Source organism: Dysidea avara, chromosome 7, assembly GCF_963678975.1.
Source record: "Dysidea avara chromosome 7, odDysAvar1.4, whole genome shotgun sequence".
In the NCBI taxonomy this organism is placed as follows: Eukaryota; Metazoa; Porifera; class Demospongiae; order Dictyoceratida; family Dysideidae; genus Dysidea; species Dysidea avara.
The window spans coordinates 21,606,353-21,627,281 of NC_089278.1; the positions used below are offsets into that span (position 1 = coordinate 21,606,353).

Below are 20,929 nucleotides of genomic sequence, written 5' to 3' on the forward strand. Positions count from 1 at the left end.
TTAAACAGTGGGCAGAAAGGCAAACTCTGCCCAGTCCTCTGATAAATATTGGCCATAGTGCAACCTTTCTTATACAACCCTCTAAGTCTCAATAAGTTCACCTCTGTAAAATAGTTGCATCACTTGCATGTATTTAGCTGAACATCTAGTTACACTTACAGCATGCATATGTTCTGACTAAGGCATATACTTTTGTACCAGTCACCATAGATATTATATACTATCTATGCAGTCACTTTATGAAGTTGCGTTTCCTTGGTATGCAAAATTTACGGAATTCCGGAATCGCTACATCTAACCAGGATCACGCGACTACTACACTTGTGACGAGACCACTCGAGGAACAACTAGCTACTTCATATTTGTCTGTGATCATGGACAATCAAGAACAGATGGTACCAGGAGTAAACACAGGTACGATACTATGCATGTGTTGTATAACATGCGGGGTAGCATGTACAATGTGTTGTGTAACGAAGATATCATGTCAGTTTGAATGGCGTGGGTAATAAATAGGCCATACGGGCATGAAATCTGAGTTAGACCTATAGGCTTGGGGCAGGGCTGAGCTGGAAGGATTATTGGGTGTGCGCTATATTAGAGTTACGAATTTAGGCTGCAGTCTTACACTACCATACACTACAGACCCCTCTTTACATACTTTGGTAGAGGAAAACATGCCACAGTTTGCTGTTGTATTGTTTCCTGTATGTTTTAACTATGGTTTGATGTAGCCATGTTCTGTGTATACAGTGTGTGGCTGACTCCAGTAAGGAAGAATGGCATTGGCCTTTTTTTGGGTCATTGATTGCATGGGTCAGGCTCTACTTATATTATATGAACTCCTTTAACACTAATCAGAAGTTGTGGTAGAATCCCCAAAATCCAGTAGCCAGAAATTATATTATAAGTCAGGTGTGGCTCGCACCAATCAACAAGTCTGTTTTGCAGCTACTTCTGCAGTTTCTTGCCAATCAACAAGTCTTCTCTGCAGCTTTATTCAAAGGCTTATTTTATTTGTTACAACTGAGTAGCCAGTCCTGCTGGTAAGAGTAATGTAAACAAGTCAGAGTCAGGTTCAGTGTGTGGGTGATATGATCTAGCTGTTCTCATTGTTGGTAAGGAATGTTGAGGATAAAATTCCTCGTGAAGTACCAGTATTTGACAGCTAAAGGAAGAAGTGGTTATGCCATTTATATCTGTGTTGTAGCTGAAGAGATAGATAGCTACACTGCATGTGCAAAGTCAAACCATGGCATGTGTAACCCTCCAGAGAAAATTTCGCCCTTTGAGACTGGATTTGGAAGCAATTCTGACTAAAACTAGCAATGCAAAATATGGGATAGTTATAGCTGACTGCTCTATTAGGGTTATTTCATGGACTTTATCATACAGTATGGTAGTACTGTATATTAGGGATCATGCAGTTTTGGGCTTTCTTGCCCAAAAATATCACCCTAAAATAGTGCTGGGTAATATTGAAAATTTATAAACGGTATCCGGTATCTAAAAAGTATCATATATAGTAGTGAATGTAGTAATCATTACAAATTAATTTAATTTGAAATCAGTAAGCCTTTTAACTCATTCTAAGTTACAATTCAAGTTGGATAAATACCACAAGTAAAATGTGCTTCAAGGCAAACAGGTTACAAACACATTTTACTACTGCAATGTAATGAGACAGTAGGCTAGCAGCAATAAACCTCATGTTTACTTGGGGCATGGGCTTGTAGTCACCACTAAACCATCAACACATAACTTAATTAAATGCCAGAGTCTTCATGTATGGCTTCCCCTAAAGTACGATGCTATGCAATTCATGCAAAACCACAGATACTGGTTTCCTTCAATACTGGATATAGTAAACTATATCTAATAGCCATACTGTGGTATTTTTACTGCTATGCCGCCCAGCACTACCCTAAAACCAGCCTCAAATTTCCTTCATAACAGCTTGGCAGTATTGGTTAGGCATAGCCAAACCCAAAAATGCCTTCAGAGTGACCCCAAACCCTTCTAACAAGTTTCTATGGAATTGTAAAAAAATTCCTATTTAACTGAATTTTCTACTAATAACTAACTAACTGATGCCTTCAGCCAAGCATAACTCGACAATGGATAAGGCTATGGGCTTGATGTTTTCACTGTTTGACATCACTTCGTCCTGAGATGTGCCTTTTCGCCAACTGCAGTACGTACAATGCACATATCATGGACTTACCTTTGTCCTACTTTGTGTTCCAGTTCTTTTCGCTGACAACACAAGATGTCAATTTGTGATAGCATGATACGACTTCCCTCTGGCTGTGTCATGCTTTTTGCCCGCATTTTCGTAGCAACTGGATTCATTGCAGAGAAGTTTCTTGTACTGTTCTTCGTTTGTAATGCTGTGTAACAAGTGAAGCATAGCTACAAATGAAGCGTAATGGCCACCTCACTTTTCAGTACGTAATTGATTATTGGGGCGAGCATTCAGACGCAAAATTATTTTATGGAATGCCTGGCACCATTCTTTCTTTTAATGTGGTACATACGGATTCAGTAGTCATAATTGTGTTATTAAAAAAGTAAACTAACAAGTAGAAGGAAAAATTCATGACTGAATTAGGGATTAGATGTCCACTAGTATATCTGCAGGTATAGGCAACCTCCCTTATTTCACAACTTTTTAGCTGTTCCCTTGTTTCCCTGCTTTTTTGTTCTTTGATCCCTAATCCAGCTTCTACTTGTTGTTAAGAGTATATATGTCAATCTTGTAATAACTGAAAAGTATCTGGCCAAAACTGATCCAACTGTATGCCCCTGTCACACATTTCTAATGTGTAGTCATTCAACATGTAATTGTGTATGTGTACCGTGACCCCATTATTGGACATTTGATGACATTGAAATTCAGTTGCCAAGTGTAACTAATCTTGTTGGAGCCTGGTGGTATCTTTTCTGCAATTGATTATATTGCATTGCATATGTTGTTTGACTGTTTATTAATGTTTTTATAATGCTCTATAAAAAGGCATGTTTTTGAGCATTTCTAATTTAAATGAGCCTGATTGGGCGAATTTTCTTTTGGGCCCACTTTGACTTAGAAAAATTTTCACGTTTGTGAATTTACCGTTTTTGTTTGTTTTACGGAAAGTTACATTGGTTTGACCCTCGGTTTGACCAGATTGAATCTCGGGTTGAATATGGCACGGAATGGCATGTCAAAATCTATTCCTCCAGCGTTTTGTGAAGTCTACAGACAACTACGTAGGTGAACATTTCCCTCCTCAACAAGACATGTTTTCTCACCGGAAACACATGACTGTGACGAGATCGACTGAAGCCTGAATGATTTAAGCTGGGAATGAAGGCTACTTCTCGTAAGAAAATGTCACAAGTAGTGAGGACTGTGAATCTGATGTACATGGTGTGACAGTTTAAAATGCAATTATTTGCTTTGAGACTGCACGATTGAGTGTCTCAGTTTAGTGGATGTGAGTCATTGTATCAAGTTTCCAAAGGCTACTCAGTAGTTTAGCAAACTTATAACTAACCATAGTCATGCTCCTCGTGCTTTTACATTCTATTCATTTGTTCATGCAATGGTGTTGTGCCTGTATTGTAAAGGTATTCTGAGTTCGGGGGTGTCCGATTAGAGCAGTTTGCTCTAATTGGACACCTCTACAAAGCCGCACTACAGTGAAACTGTTCTAATCAGACACCTCTGTAATACTTCTATAGTTTGACACTGTTTGTTGCATCAGTCATGTAATGGTTGCTATCTTAGTGAGTGTCAAGGTTTACTGTACCTATGATTGCATTACATTTAGTGTAAAGTACACAGCATGGTCAGATACCAGAGCAACAATTGGCCAAAATTAGATCTTTCAATCTATGCAGTAGAAGCCTCAAAGTTCACTACCAGATCTTCTTGTAAAAGTCTTTCCAAGAATGTAATCCTGCTAAACTTCACACCCATGCTACACATATACAAATCCTTTAAATTTGCATGCACGTATGAAATGGGATCAGTGTTTGAAATATCTGATTAAAAATGATACTTTTAATTAATTAGTAGTAGGACTGCAACGAATACTCACATATAGTAGTAGCTCCTTATTAAGTACTTCACTATTTGGATAGTAAACTTGGTACATAAGATACACATATATTTTGCCATAAGAATGATACCATAAATGCTGTGGAATCTGGTTTGTGAAATTCAATGCATTCCACTTGCCAGAAACATTTACATGGGTATACTTCAACAAAGTGTATGGCGTGCTTGTCAATGTGTATTGTTGCGACTACTATCTGCAGTGTAAAACATGCACACCACAGGTGCATATAGACTATAGCTTCTAGTCAACCTGCACTAGGGATTGATATATGTGGCAAGACTGAGCCTGGGATATGAATATGCAAGTATCTGTCACACTACAAACTATAACAGCAGCAGAGAGGTACCTGGTGTTGCCGGAAAGTTTAATTGCATGACGGAATGGTTCGGTGGTAATCAATGATGTATGTGCGAATATTCTGAAAATTTAATTTTACTTATGGAATTACAGAGTCCTGGAATCTGTGTAATATATATTGTGGCCACTTTTGGAATGGTGTCAATAATTACTTATTTATGAGGTCATGAAGTATACCTTTGCTATGTTTTGGGACCTACTTGACGTGGTCACTATAATGAGGTTGCTTTATTAATGAGATCATGAAGTACACCTCGGCTATGTTTGGGACCTACTTGACATGGTCACTATAATGAGGTGGTCTTATTAATGAGGTCATGAAGTACACTTTAGCTATGTTTGGGACCTGCTTGACATGGTCACTGTAATGAAGTCATCTTAGCTGAGTTTGAGACTGACATTACTTGACTAAATTGAAGGAAGCCACTTGGTGTTTTTGCTGTATTCGCATACTTGTCATGTCCACATAGAGGGGCAAGTCATGCAATGCTTATATGCACGTCTGTCATAAAAAGAAAAGTGAAGTGTGTATTAAAGAAATTTTGCACACCCTACATTATATAATGGAATTAGATAAATCACTGCATCAACTAAGAATGGCCATGCACCACCACCCATAAAATCAAGAAAGAGCTCTTGGTCTGTTAATCCTTACCATGTATGAACATGATGAGTTTCCCATGTTGCGTCAAATTAAGCCGCAGGTTCAACTCCTAGTGGTGTCCTTCCCTTAAGTTTCAGCCTTGGCCAATTTCTTGGAGGGACTATTGTTCAATCAATGGAAGTTTGAGGTAATAAAAGGTCTGTGTGTACGTACTTGACTAGTAACAGTGTTTACAACTACAGCTGCTATAGTGCATATTATGAAACACTACACAAAACTTATTAATGTATGCATTTAATAGGTACATGGTTAATGCATGTATGTATTAATCACTGGCATGTTTAATGGAGAATTTGTTTCAATATTCATGCACTGATTAATATCTGCAAGAATCCCATATTTATGGTCATGTAAAATGCATGAAATTTTTAGATATCATGTATTGAATAAAAGTGTTCAAACACTGTAAATTCACAGGATAAAGCTATAACCACATACACATTTTCTTGCTTTTTAAATCGTCCAGGCAGCCTGCAGATTTTCTCACATTTGGTAGCCTTGCATGAAAGTAGCTTTAAAAGCAGATATTGCTAGAGTGGAGTCCAGATTCTAGAAACTACAGTAAATGTCTAGACCAGCTAGCTACCATAATGTGGGGTACAGAATCACTGGTTGCACTAACTGGTTGGATCTGGTCAGAGTATTGCAAATCAATACATAGGCAAGATATATACTGTATTTTAACCTACACAAAATGTGGTTTGTGAAATAGCTAATTAAATTGGTGAGGCCTAAGGCAAAACTTGGGCACGTATACAGCAATTCAGTAGTAGTCGCAATACATGTGGTGAAAAAATTGCCAGTACAATAATTCAAAAATACAACAATAGGACTTTTTGTCATCAAGACACACGGTAGTGTGTCGTGCGGCCCAAGAAGCCGGCGCGCCACACCGTGAGTATATTGACAGGAAGAACGAAAACGTCATTTTCACACCTTTGTATCTCGGTGATCACTTATCTGATTGGAACCAAATTTGCTACACAGTTGCCCGCCAGCCAAGGTAGTCTACATTCCAAATTTGAAGGAAATCGCTCCAGCCATTTCCGAGATACGAGCTGCCAAAGTTTCGTTTTTTTTTTCTTCTTCGTCTTTTCGCACACTTGCAAAAATTGCTATAACAAGCAAACGCGTGCTCCGATCGCCTTGAAATTTGGCGCACAGAAAGGGAGTCCAAAGGCGAATCCTAGCATCAAATTTGGTACAAATCCGATGAATGGTTCAGGAGTTATGACCGATTATTCGCGTAAAACAAGATCGATTTGTTGTCACGCCTACAGGGTAAACCGCTTCATGAAATGAGTTGAAAATTGCTATGTAGATGGATTAACCATCGTAGGAGTGCCTTTTGGTGGTTTGAAAGGAATCGAGATAAAGACCACGGAGATATGACACAAAACCCAACCTGTGTCACAATTACGCGATCAATTTTTATGAATAAAAAAGTATTAGTTTTCACGCCTACTAGGCAAACCGCTTAGAGCAATGAGCTGAAAATCGGTGTATAGCTGGAATAATCTTCATAGAAAGTCCTTGCAGTAGTACAGTAGAATCGGATTACAAACCACTGAGTTATGATTCGAAAGCCAACTCCGTGTAGCAAATGCGAGATCGAGATACTCTAATAGAACAGTCACCCTAATAGAGCATTCGGCTAATTTATTTACTCCATTATAGAATTTTATTACATCACAAGTTATTCTGTAGGGAGTTCAGCTGCAAACAGTTAATCTTATAGACAGTTCAGCAAGAAGACAGTCACCATGTGGAGAGTTAAGCAAATATACCACTATAGAGATTCAGAACATTACAAGTCACACTGAAGAAAGTTCAGCTATAAACATGTCATGCACTGTGTAGAGAATTCAGCTACAATTAAGTCACTCTCTAGAGAATTCAGTTACACAGAATTCAGCTACACACAAGTCACTGTGGAGAGAGTTCAGCTACAAACAAATTACCCTTTAGAGTGATCAGTTACAAACAAAACACTTTGCAGGGTGTTCAACTGCAACAAATCAATTACCTTTAGAGCGATCAGCAATGAACAAATCAACACAAATCTACCTGTAGAGAGATCAGCTAGAAACAAATCACCCTGAAGAGAGTTCAGCTACAAAAAATCACCCTGTAGAGACATCAGCTAGAAACTAGACACAATGTAAGGAGTTCAGCTACAAGCAATCACCCTGTAGAGAGTTCAGCTAAAACAAATCAACCTGCAGAGAGATCAGCTACAAACAAATCACCTTATAGAGAGTTCAGCTACAAACAGATTACCTGTAGAGAGATCGGCTACAAACAAATCAACCTGCAGAGAGATCAGCTATATACACACAAATCAACTTTTACAGAGATCAGCTACAAACAAATCACCCTGTAGAGAGATCAGCTACAAACTACACACAATGTAAGGAGTTCAGCTACAAACAAATCACCCTGTAGAGAGATCAGCTACAAACTAGACACAAAGTAAGGAGTTCAGCTACAAGCAAATTACCCTGTAGAGAGTTCATCTACAAACAAATCAACCTGTAGAGCAATCAGCTAGAAACAAATCACCCTGAAGAGAGGTCAGCTACAAAAAATCACCCTGTAGAGAGATCAGCTAGAAACAAATCACCCTGAAGAGAGGTCAGCTACAAAAAAATCACCCTGTAGAGAGATCAGCTACAAACAAATTGCCCTGTAGAGAGATCGGCTACAAACAAATCAACCTGCAGAGAGATCAGCTACACACAAATCAACTTGTAGAGAGTTCAGCTACAAACAAATTACCCTGTAGAGAGATCGGCTACAAACAAATCAGCCTGTAGAGAGTTCAGCTAAAACAAATCAACCTGCAGAGAGATCAACTACAAACAAATCACCTTATAGAGAGTTCAGCTACAAATAAATTACCCTATAGAGAAATCGGCTACAAACAAATCAACCTGCAGAGAGATCAACTACACACAAATCAACTTGTAGAGAGATCATTTACAAACAAATCACCCTGTAGAGAGATCAGCTAGAAACTACACACAATGTAAGGAGTTCAGCTACAAATAAATCACCTTATAGAGAGTTCAGCTACAAACAAATCACTCTGTAGAGAGATCAGCTAGAAACTGGACACAATGTAAGGAGTTCAGCTACAAGCAAATCACCCTTTAGTGAGTTCAGCTACAAACAAATCAACCTGCAGTGAGATCACCTACAAAAAAGCACCTTGTACAGAGTTCAGCTACAAACAAATTACCCTGTAGAGAGATCGGCTACAAACAAATCAACCAGTAGAAAGATCAGCTACACACAAATCAACTTGTAGAGAGATCAGCTACAAACAAATCACCCTGTAGAGAGATCAGCTAGAAACTAGTCACAATGTAAGGAGTTCAGCTACAAGTAAATCACCCTGTAGAGAGTTCAGCTAAAACAAATCAACCTGCAGAGAGATCAGCTACAAATAAATCACTTTATAGACAGTTCAGCTACAAACAAATTACCTTGTAGAGAGATCGGCTGCAAATTAATCAACCTGCAGAGAGATCAGCTACACACAAATCAACTTGTAGAGAGATCAGCTACAAACAAATCACCCTGTAGAGAGATCAGCTAGAAACTAGATACAATGCAAGGAGTTCAGCTACAAGCAGAATCACCCTTTAGTGAGTTCAGCTACAAACAAATCAACCTGCAATGAGATCACCCACAAAAACGCACTTGTACAGAGTTCAGTTACAAACAAATCACCCTGTAGAGAGATCAGGTAGAAGAATTCACCTTGTAGAGAGTTCAGCAACAAAGAAACCACCATGTAGAGAGTTCAGCTGCAAACAAATCACCCAGTAGAAAGATCAGCTAGAAGAAGTTACCATGTACAGAGTTCAGTTACAAAGGAACCATCATATAGAGAGTTCAGCTACAAAGAAATTACCCCGTAGAGAGTTCAGCTAGAAGAAGTCACCTTGTAAAGAGTTTAGCTACAAAGAAACCATCATGTACAGAGTTCAGCTACAAAGAAACCACCTGTACAGAATTCAACTACAAACAAATCACCCTGTATAGAGATCAGCTAGAAAAAGTTACCTTGTAGATAGTTCAGCTACAACAATTCACCCTGTAGAAAGATCAGCTAGAAGAAGTCACCTTGTAGAGTGTTCAGTTACAAAGAAACCATCATGTAGAGAGTTCAGCTGCAAATAAATCACTCTGTAGAGAGTTCAGCTACAAAGAAACCGCCATGTGGAGAGTTCAGCCTCATACAAACCACCTTGTAGAGAATTCAACTACAACAAATCATCCTGTAGAGAATAAGTTACCTTGTAGAGAGTTCGGCTACAAAGAAACCACCATGTAGAGAGTTTAGCTGCAAACAATTCACCTGTAGAGAGTTCAGCTAGAAACAAATCACCCCGTAGAGAGATCAGCTGGACGAAGTCACCTTGTAGAGAGTTCAGCTACAAAGAAACCATCATGTAGAGAGTTCAGCTGCAAACAAATCACCCTGCAGAGAGTTCACTACAAAAAAATCACCCTGTAGAGAGTTCAGCTAGACGAAGTCACCTTATAGAGAGTTCAGCTACAAAGAAACCATCATGTAGAGAGTTCGGCTATAAAGACACCACCATGTAGAGAGTTTAGCTGCAAACAAATCACCTGTAGAGAGTTCAGCTAGAAACAAAATATCCTGTAGAGAGACCAGCTAGAAGAGGTTACCTTGTAGAGAGTTCAGCTACAAAGAAACCATCCTGTATATAGTTCAGCTACATTTCAAGTCACCCAGTAGAGAGATCAGCTGCAAAAAAAATCCTGTGGGGAATAATGAGCATGTAATAAATATATGTATATAATTTGTATAATTATTAATAAAATCAAAAATAATTGAAGTACTAAAATTCTTCTTTAAGTTCTTTTCTTCTCCCTGTAGTAAAGAAAAAAACACATGGGTTAAAAAAGCCCCAAAGCCAGCCATAGGCCGGCTTTGCAGTATACAAATACAAAAAGAAGTGATATCTAATCAAAAACAGCCAAGCTGTAAAAAAAGGTGCGGCCCCCATAAAGGCCATGGTGAAAAAAGATGTGAAATCCAAGGTGGCGGCCAAGAAATGGCTGTGATGGTAGGTTAATGGTTACATTTTAATAACGGCAATTCAGGTGAATTTTGTGCCGCTTGGTCTTGGCACCAAATTCACCTGAATTGTTGTTATTAAAATGTAACCATTAACCTACCATCACAGCCATTTCTTGGCCGCCACCTTGGATTTCACATCTTTTTTCACCATGGCCTTTATGGGGGCCGCACCTTTTTTACAGCTTGGCTGTTTTTGATTAGATTATCATTATGTTGAACTATCTATTATTCTCAAACCAATTTGACATGATAGACTGGAAGAAATGTTTTCTTCAACCATTTGTGATCTAAATGGAATAGCATAAAACCAAGATTCTGTATACGTAAACATACAGTTTATGTGTTTAGGATATTATGAGAACACTGTGTGATGTTCAAGTTATGTTAAATATGTACATACCTCTACAGAAACTTGTACAGCTGTATCTGCTGCTTGTTCACTACATTATACAAAGCCGACATAGGGTATTTTCAACAGCTGATGTGACTATTGGGTGCACCATAATTATTAAAATAGTAAATTCAAAACATTTGTATGAACTAGTTGGACAAAATTACCAGGAAATTAATTTTGCTTCATGAATGATTAATGGTAGGTAAATAATATAGAACTTTTATCTATAACCACTTTTGATAATATGCAAATTTTTATCAGAGGAATGAGCAGCAAACGGACAAATCCAATTTCCACATTGTTAATGTTACTATATGCAACTCTTCTGGTCAACACCCGACCGCTGTGGCTCATCTGGCACGTGCCTAGACTGCACGTTGTGGGGGATCAAGTCACCACTGGGTCTGGGATTTTTTTCTGCATTTCTCACGTTTCAGTCACCACGTGTTTCAGACTCCCTGTATTCACAGGCTTTATAGCCTTCTCACAGATCCCTAGTGGGATAGCATTTAATAAAATAAATAAAAAACACCAACTGGTGAACAAGACATAAAATGAGTAAAATCGTGATATGGCCTCTTAATATTCAGTATGTAATACAAGAGATAGACATAGGATTACCCATATTGCTACCAGTATACATGGATGCACAGTGGATGTATTGGTAGACTACATCGATAACGAGCCTATGAAAGCAGTGTTGTCATGAAGTTTTTATCCCTCTAGTAGTGACCCGGGAAGTTGACAAAAATTTCAGACTGGTTTAATTATCAGAGTAAAATGGCTCTCTGTTAGAGTATCTTGTAAGGCTATTCTGATAAGCACTTTACTTCCCCGTTGCTACTACACCTTGAAATAGACTTCTATTTTAAGACTATCAATTATGCAGATTGGCAGGCAGTCATTATAAGTTGATTTTATCGCAGTTTCTCATGCAAAGTGAGAGTACTTCCATTCCCATTAACCCAGCTGGTGCAAATACCAGCGGAATAAGTGATAATTCCACTTCACTGACATGATATTTCAATGAACAAACCAACTACTGGAGTCACAAACTTGAGACATCCACGTGCAAGCCAGATACCCATGTATATAGTCTCAGAGCATGCAACCAGTTTAAACTGTCACACCACATAGACTATATTCAATTTCATAAGGTTCACTATTAATTTTGTGACACGTTCTTACGAGTAGCCTTCATTCCTTCACTCCTGGCTAGTCTGGCCTCAGTCATCCTATGGCCATGTGTTGAGAGAATACGTGCCTTGCTGAGGAAGGAAATGTTCACCTATGTAGAGAAGACGAGGAATACACTGGCTATATCATGCCATTCAACCCGCTGTGAGAAATGTGACTCCGTAAAACAAATGAAAATGATAAGTTCACAAAACGTGAAAAATTTTCTAAGTCAAAGTGGGCCAAAAACAAATTCGCCCTGATTGGGCACCAGTCAAACATTATAGCCAATTATAATTCATTCCATTCCATTGTTATGGTGTAGATACATACATTGTGTAGCACTCCAATCTAAGTGCATACACTTAAAGTGCTTAGTGGTCTAGTACTTGGTTCATGCATAGATACCAGTTACTTCGTGGTTGCAAATTATATAGCTTCAAGTGCCAGTTTACCGGTAAAGGAGCAATGGTGACTGTACCAGGCTTTGCAGTTAGTGGGAATGATTTTAAATCCACCCAGAGGAGGGCTGACATGAAGTAAGTGCTATCAAACTTTTTTTTTTTGTGTGTTAACTACATAACTTGAATTCTAAATCACTAAAAACAGTGTCTAAATCCATGTTGTAGAATTGTAAGGCTCCCTGGAAACTTTTAAAATCCATGTTCTCTTCCCTGGTACTGCTGGTAGATAGTTGTACCCCATTTCATATTGAGAGTTGTTAATCATGTGTTAAAGTCTTCAATTGATCATGTATGTTGAAGTCAAACCTTCAGGGTTAAATGGGATTAATCACATCGCTGGATAAAGCTTTCAATTGGCATGCATATTTTAGCAATACCTCCCTGAATTGGTTTTCTGTACAAACCGTATGGCTCATGTGAATGTTTCGAACCTCCTCTGAAATCCACCTACTGGCTTTTTTCATGGTGGCTACATTTTAAATGCAACCGTTTTAGTACTAGTGCTTCAACACAGTCATGTTGATTACATTTTGTGTCCGTTTGTTAATTGACATGTACAAGTGCAAAATAAATGCTTAGGCACCTTCTAAATATATATTTGTTGATGTAGAACACAGCTGCATATCTGTAGCAAACTTGGCATATGGCATATTTCTCTACTTGGTATGGCACACTGTATCAAACGTATATACTTTTTATAGTTAGCATACATCCTACCATGTGGAACACCAATTGCACTTGGGAAGGCCCACCTCTTGATGTTAAACATCTGCCTACTGAGGAGAACATGAATACCGTATGCGTGGAAATTATTGTGGTATGAAAATTTCATGGTTGTAAACCAAAGCAGGATTTTCATGATTTTATTTTCGCAGTTCTATGCCAATACTGGACTGTTCACAATTTTATTTTCACACTCAAATTTATTGTGGTTTTCGTGGTTGCAGAGTTGTCTCGTATTTGAGCTTGTGTTACACTGACTACAAGACCAATATAACTCATAACTAGCCAGCACTTTGCCAAGCAGCGAGTCTCAGTTGATTGTGTTAACAGAGAGCTGAAAGTGATCTCAAGTACCAGCTATGTCCAGTTTTGAACGGGGTTTTGAAGCACTACCACAAAGGGTTGTCTCCCTCTCACAATTCACCGTCTCTCCAACTGGGAGATTCCATATGGTACGTACGTAGCACATGAATGCAGCTACTGATGGTTAAAGTACTGGTCATTGTCAAACTCGTTGTCGAAGTCATTGCACATTATGAAATTTTCATGGATTTTATTTTCACAGCTGTTGCATTAACCGTGACATCCATGAAAATTACATACCATGGAATTTTCCGCACATATAATAGTTACAGTAGAATGTATTAGATTATCTATTGGTAGATTCATGTAACTTTCATTTAAGTGAGCTGAACAGCTGGCAACAGTGGTTTAGTGGTGAAGGATTGGGAGTTAGGTGCGGAGATCCTAGTTTGAACCCTGGACAACTTTCATTCCAATATTTTCATGCACTGTTTTGGCATTACTTCTTGTCTATTTTGATCAAACAATTGTTCACCAGAATGTTTTCTCCTTGTAACTCTGTAGCTGTCACTGGGATTTCTTTTTAAACTTGATCAATGTAAATTTGTCATTGTGTGTGCCTTGTTCAGTGCATATTCTTCATGCTTGTACAGTATTAATATGTGACCAGATTTGTGAAAAGGTACCTTTCCCACACATTTTACATACTAGCAAGCAAATGATGTAACACTTGACTCCTTACACTGATTAACTTGCTCTTAGTATCAAAATGCAGCCAACTACTGTAGCAACACTCATGGAAACGTTCAGCCAATTATATGAAATGATCAAAAAGTAATGAAGCTTCAAAGTTCAAAAAAATGAGTCAAATTTTATGTGTGTAAAAGGTACCTTTTTGCAAATCCGGTCACATATGGTTTGAGCTATAGTATCTAGCCTTTATATGGACAGGCAATCCCCATAAGCCATTTACCCTTCATGTAAGTGTGACAATAAATGGTCTTTTTAATGCGTCCACAACGTATTAATCAGATTCACACCAGATTCAGTACACGAATTTGCCTTAATACATATTTCATGTACATCAAGCCAATCCGATTGCTTTAATATAAATCGTACAAAAAAAGAAGGATATAAAAATAAAAATCTATAGGCCTCCAAAAATGAAGTAGAAAAAATTTAGCTAAACTTTGAGTGCTTGTATTTCATGAATGAGAATGCATACAGTGAGTTTGCTCAGATTTGGTATGTGGGGTTCTGAAGAAGGAGGACTTTTGCAACATAAGAATCTGGAGGTGAACGCCTCATTCTCTTTTTTTCCTGTTATGGTGTAATACACCAGTGTTCCTGGCCGCATGACACACTACCATTTGTATTGGTACAACCAAACCAAGTACTGTGCCTTGATGCACTCCTAACAAACTGACAAACAATTTTTGAGGATTCACCATCCAAAACCACACAACGTGCGGGAGTGTTTGGTAAGCCAAGATTCAATCCTTGTGCATGTGTACTGCCATTAATTCTGTAATACTTCAACTAGTTAGTCAGATGTTGTGTTAAAGCCTTAGAAAAATTCAAGAGCATGATTTCTTTTTGATGGTCAAGATGTATCTTCAATCAGAGTAATTAATTTGAATAATTTGATTTAAAGCCATGCTGGTTTTAAATCAAGTTGTTGTTAAACCAGGCGCACGCCTGGTTTACTGTAATTGTTTCCGCAAAAGTGTGTGTGTGTGTACCTATCTATCTACCTATGTACCTATCTACCTATGTTTGTCCGTACGCACCCACGTGAGCAAAATCGTTTAATAACGGTAAAAGCAGCTTTTACGTAAGAAGTAAAAGTGAAATGAAGTCTGTATTAAACTTCTGCACAGGTGAACTTTGCTCTGAGGTGGTTTCTTTTCGGCGGACTGAAATACGGGTGTGGTGACTTTCCTCAGACTACCTTCCCCTTGAGGTTTTCAGGCATTTAGCAACTGAAAAACAACGGTGCAGGCCTCGTACACTGCCAAGAATAGCCTATCGCTTCGAGTTGAAAGGGGGCGTATCCCTTACGTACGCGAACGAAAATGAAGAGCAGCTTTGAGGCTTTGTCGAGAGAATTTGTGGGAAAAAACACGTTAGTCACACTATAAAACAGTTTCGAAGATAGTTTTGTGCGTAATATGTTGGTTAAAGCGGTTTATTTAACAAACGCTTCCTTAGCAGTGCATAGCAACGTAATTGAACGAATTACGAATATTTCATGAATTACGAAATACGAGAAATAGCTAATTATATTATCAAACTACCCTATTGTAAAGTAGTAATACATAGTTGGTTAATTCATAGTAGTATATACTGTCTATAGTTATTCCAGATGAGTTAGCTAGCTGCTTGGCGCCTGGTTTTTAGAAGTAGCACAACATCAACTTGTTTTTGGTTAAGATGGTTAATAGTGGAGAGCCAGAAATTTAAAAACCACTGTGTGTGGGAAGCTCCTAACCTGTTTCAGTTCTTAAAGCATACAGAAACATTGTAACTCAGACCTTCTCGTTACCAACAGCCACCCTTTAATGATAATCACTGCAATAAAAGCTTTTACCTAACATTGCTAACTTATTCCTAAGACTCTTAGCACTAGTCACCAACATGATCCTGATGTAATTTGCGGATGTGAGTCTCATATCGACTGATCAGTCTTATCGTGCTCCCAGCCAGAGATACTTCTGTATACTCACAATCTTGTTTGTAGACAAGAATGCATCATAGATATTAGTGGAGTTTTTATTGTATTTATAGTTAGAGTTGAAGAACCAGTACTTGATGCAGAAGTCAGATTCTAGCTTTCATAACTTAGTGCTATGCAGCATTTAATGCAATTTCATGTCCTTTTATATGCATTCAATGTAAGCTGCTGTATGATCACTTCACTCTGTAAGGAAAGAGACAGACTTATGGAGTGCTTGCTTAAATTCTTGCCTCTGTCTTTGTCTATACAAGCTCATTACCATGTGACTGGCTATCAGTCCTGCAGTTTAAATGGATAACTACTACAGTGGTGCCAACAATTATCTACCTATATCACTAACGTGCTAAGACAGCTCTCCTTGTTGTTACTTTAAGGCAACACCAATCAGAAGCCACTTTGGTAGTAGCCAGTAGTTTTTACATCCATCTTGTGGCAAGTGTCACAGTGTTGCCAAAACATTTTAGAAGACAGAGGCAAACTTGACTGCTCCATTAGAATATCTTGATCTCGTGTGGTACTAACTCTCTTCATTCAAACTTAGATTATCAACTTTACTAATGCGGTTGCCTCAATGGTATAGGAATTCCCAAAAAAATATTAGGGTAGTCTTGACAAAAATGCTATACTATTCACCCACAAACATTTATCCCCAGAGTAACGAAAAAGTGGCCAAGCCGGATGGGCTGGGCCTGTGGTGTGTGTACGTACCTTGATATAACAAAAGCTAACCAATCTTTCTACCACTGGAGATGCAATCTGCACCAATGAGTGGAGTAAACAATCTGTTTTCTGTCCATATTATATAGCTGCTGCATTATTTAATGCCTGGTCAGTTGTATTCAAAGGAAGCTACACATGCATATATAGTCTTCATAACTATAATTTTACTGTTGGTTTCTGTAGATCAACCACCAGCAAATCCTGATGTTGACAAGCTACCTTCATACGAAGATGTGTGTCCTAGTGGTTTAACTGATAATGAACCTCCACCATACATTGATACTCCTCCTCCTCACATTTCCCTCCTACTACCATTATCTCCCACATCTAGTGATACCACTGTACCCTCTCCAGTACCACAGAACTCACCAGACCCATCTTGGAGTTCACAAGAAAATGATTTAGATACAAATACACCCACTCTAGTGCCACAGAACTCACCAGACCCATATTGGAGATCACAAGAAAATGGCTTAGTAAGTATAAACAACATGCAGTATGAAAAACAAGGAATGCATTGGTAACAGAACAAAAAAGATGGCTACACCTTGAGTTAAAAGGCTGACCATACTGCTCTTTGGGAAGTGAATAAAGATGATGAATAAAATCATGGTTATATATGATACATTTAAATGCATGTGTGCTTTGTACATGTGGCTCTAGTTTGATACATGAGTGTATATTGTAGCTGTGTATATAATGCTATTAATATGTGGTTCTAATTCCAGTGGCACTCCCTTCTTGACAAACCCCTTAATACATTGTGTACATATACTTCTTTAGACTGCAAATGACTACAATGCTGGACGATATGAGGAAGCTGGAAGGACTTTTGATCAACTTGAACAAGGGGACCCTATCTGTTGTATGCTAGGAATTGTCAGTTGTACATTCATCTGTACTGTAGTCCTTCTTATCGTTATAATTTTTGCTATTGCCTCATAACAGAATGTTGTCATATTTTATTTACTTGAGAGGAACATTCTGTCATTTTTATTAAATCATGACGTTTTGTATCACCATCGGTTATTTGTAAATTTTTGGCTGCATATACAGTTGAATTATATGGTCAACAGCTTGTGAAGAATTACTGTGTATATACAGACAGATCTATATAGCTTTGTATATGAGTGGCAATGGGAAAGTGTTTTTATTCATACAAAATATGCATGTGTTATTTACTGCATGTTGTTTGTTGTTAACTGCATGCATAATAATTATTCTGGTGTACATGCATGCAGGCTGTTCCTTTATTTACCCTACTACATGTACAGCATTAATCATGATGCATGAAATAAACTGAGTAGCTAAACCTTTTGTGTTAAAGTGGTTGATTGAAAATATAATACTTGCTGAGTTCAGAGACAACTATAATTTTGTGAGAGTAGCATCTTCTCAGACAGTAATCAATATATGTTATGATGGCCTATAATAGTAAATCAAACATGTTAATGGTATATAGTTAATAGGAAATGAGTCTATACAAAGGAAACCACCACCTTTATAAAAGAAGAAGCATCAACAGATAAAATACCAAGTTATCTCCACAACAATACCGGAACTGGTCTGGTGCTATATCTATAGTTGATAAAAATTTGATGCGTTTACAACTACTGTGCACTGTTGTACATGATTTGTGACAAGACAAACTCATTTCTGATATTTGGTACACCAACTTCTGATCATATATTATTCTAGCAAGACCTTCTTTGGTACATCCTCTGCATGGCAAAGACTCTTATACATGATTGCTATGGTACATCTCTGCACAACATTTTTCAATTTACTCACTCTCGATACATGCAACCTGTCAATATAAAACTACTGAAGCCAAAGTTGGCTGATTTTTAAAACTGTTTTGGAAGCTTGTAGAATTATGCATACCAGTTTGTATAAATGTTGCATATCTGTAGATAGTACAAAAGAGACGGAATTACTGCCAATGTTTTATCAAGCCAAATAATTAATATCTGGTAAATACCTGCCAAGCATGTTCTTGTTATTGACCATTCTTGGTGAAAAGCTGGTATAATTTATATTTACTGCTTAAACAACTTTAGGCCATTTTAACCTTTCTGAATTAAGTCTATATGCTGTAGTAATCCGGCACCTCAATTTTTCATCTGGACCAACTGTAGCTTATCTAGAAATAACTATCCCTCGTGTATATGTGATCTTTAGTGATGTTAGTTTCACTCAGCTGGTGACTTTCCTTACATGCGAAAGTAGCATTCTGGGTATATTCGCGACAAACAGACCATAGTAGAGAAATGTACCAGGACTTAGTGACCATGAGGCTGTATATGTTGAATCAAACATCCAAGTTGGATTACTCAACATGCAAAATGACTCTGTAGAAGGAAAAGGAGGTTAAGCGTGTTCCACAGGCTCTCAAAGAGACTGGTCAAACTACCATGGCCATTGTTCAGCACATGCAGTGACAATGTCATTAACCCAGTTGTTAGCTGGCCATGGTTGGCAAGTTGCAGCAGTTTAAGAATCCAATGCAAAACTCATGAAACAGATTTTTCTGCAGTTAATATCACAGGTAGGGTCCGCAATCTGAAAAATCAACTTTTACAAATCGATCCCCCTACCATTGTGGAATGTTCATTGTGGTATCCCATTGCTAGATCCACCATGAAACCGGAGGCATGGTTGCTTTCTCTCAAAAAGCAGAAAACGAAACATAAGTTTTCGAATTCAAACTGCCCTACCAGCCAAGACAAGAAAAGCCAACTCTTCCTCATAGTGATGTGATAAGGTTGGATGCATAGTCTGTCTATGCTGTTAGTCTGGAAAGGATCTGAGACTTCTCACTATCTGGGTGAAGAACGTCAAATTTTCGTGCATCATTTCAAGGGATTTTATTTATTTATTTATTTATTTATAAGGCTTTTCAGCATGGGTACAACTACATACAGATACAGTGGTTATACATTCATGAAAACAATATTAGTCCATGCTGAGGGTCCACTAGCAACCTGTGCTAGTGGCCTGAGTATGTTACAAAAATTAATTACTTAACTACAGTAAGTTACTTATTTATTTAATTATAAATCAATTAGTATGTAACTACAAGAGATCAAAGTTCATGACAAGATGATTGCTGACACAGTTACCACACGGACAGAGATAGTGATATTTGTGTGGGTCAGTAGAATTGAAGTTTGTGATAAAATGATTCCAGAGAAAAGATTTGATGCGTCTTTTGATGGTTTCTATAGGCAAACTTATATCAATGATTGGTAGGGAATTCCAAAGGTGACAGATTCAGTTGAAATAAAAATGACGCTCTTTATTAGTAAAGGATATGTTGTGGTGTAGCTTGACTGAATTGGATCTTGTAGTACTATGGGAGAATGAAATGTAGAGGTTGATATAGAAGCTTGGAGTGGGATGTTTCAGAGAGTTGACAAAAAAGATTATGTCTGATATTTCAAAGATGTACATTAATGGAAGCAAATTGAGTTTTGTCAGTCGTGTTTTGTAGTCTGAGGAGAAGTCTTGTAAAATATATTTAGTTGCCCTACGTTGAAGTTGTTCAATTTTGGAGATTTCTTTTAAGAAATGAGGTCGCCACACTGGTGCACAGTATAGGAGCTGCGATCTTACTAAGGATATATATAGTTTGAGCGTAACCGAAGGCACAATGGTTTTACAAAAGGTTCTACGTACACGTCCCAGAGTCTTATAGGCTTTCTCTCAATGCCGGGTACCAAAGTGCTTTCCAGTACTTCTGATGCCACACTGGTCACTTAATTTTGTTTAGAATGATGATAAATGATGGATCAAAACGTTTGGTAGTAGTAGTAGTTGGTGCACGTGTTTCTGTGATTTCATATGATGCACTGTATATCAGCAGCTCCACCCTAGTCTCGCGTGGCCAGACCGCTTTTTTCCGTATACTGGGTGGGGAAAAAAGGGTCTGGTGCAACTCCAATAGCTGTTTACTTCTGAGCCGTCCCCACATTCCGGGGACGCTAATTGAATAACATTGGTCACAAAGGAGGTGCCATGACGTCAGTAAACTACGAAGTATTCCTACACTCCTGCTCCGGTTGTGAGTCTTGTTACACGATGAGGATTAACTTTCAAGACGCTATAAAAGAGACATCGGAGCTAATTAAGATTCGTTTAAAGGATAAACAGATCTCTAGTTAACTTAC

The 20,929-nt window shown here is 38.1% G+C and overlaps 1 protein-coding gene across 1 annotated transcript; it reads left to right on the top strand.

Annotated features, from left to right (window-relative positions):
- The first annotated feature begins 350 nt into the window (after positions 1 to 350).
- Positions 351 to 19,201, top strand: LOC136261100 (uncharacterized). The gene is made up of 4 exons (XM_066055070.1): positions 351 to 414; positions 16,944 to 17,236; positions 17,544 to 17,639; positions 19,118 to 19,201. The coding sequence occupies exons 1-4, from the start codon at positions 375 to 377 to the stop codon at positions 19,199 to 19,201; spliced, it is 513 nt and encodes a 170-aa protein (XP_065911142.1). The 5' UTR covers positions 351 to 374.
- Positions 19,202 to 20,929: the final 1,728 nt, after the last annotated feature.

Bases quoted from the DNA above. Each gene is read 5' to 3' on its own strand.
- LOC136261100 (XM_066055070.1), top strand. From the start codon at position 375: ATGGACAATCAAGAACAGATGGTACCAGGAGTAAACACAG. The intron at 17,237-17,543 runs GTAAGTATAAAC...ATACTTCTTTAG, and splicing joins GATCACAAGAAAATGGCTTA to ACTGCAAATGACTACAATGC. The intron at 17,640-19,117 runs GTCAGTTGTACA...ATGACTCTGTAG, and splicing joins TCTGTTGTATGCTAGGAATT to AAGGAAAAGGAGGTTAAGCG.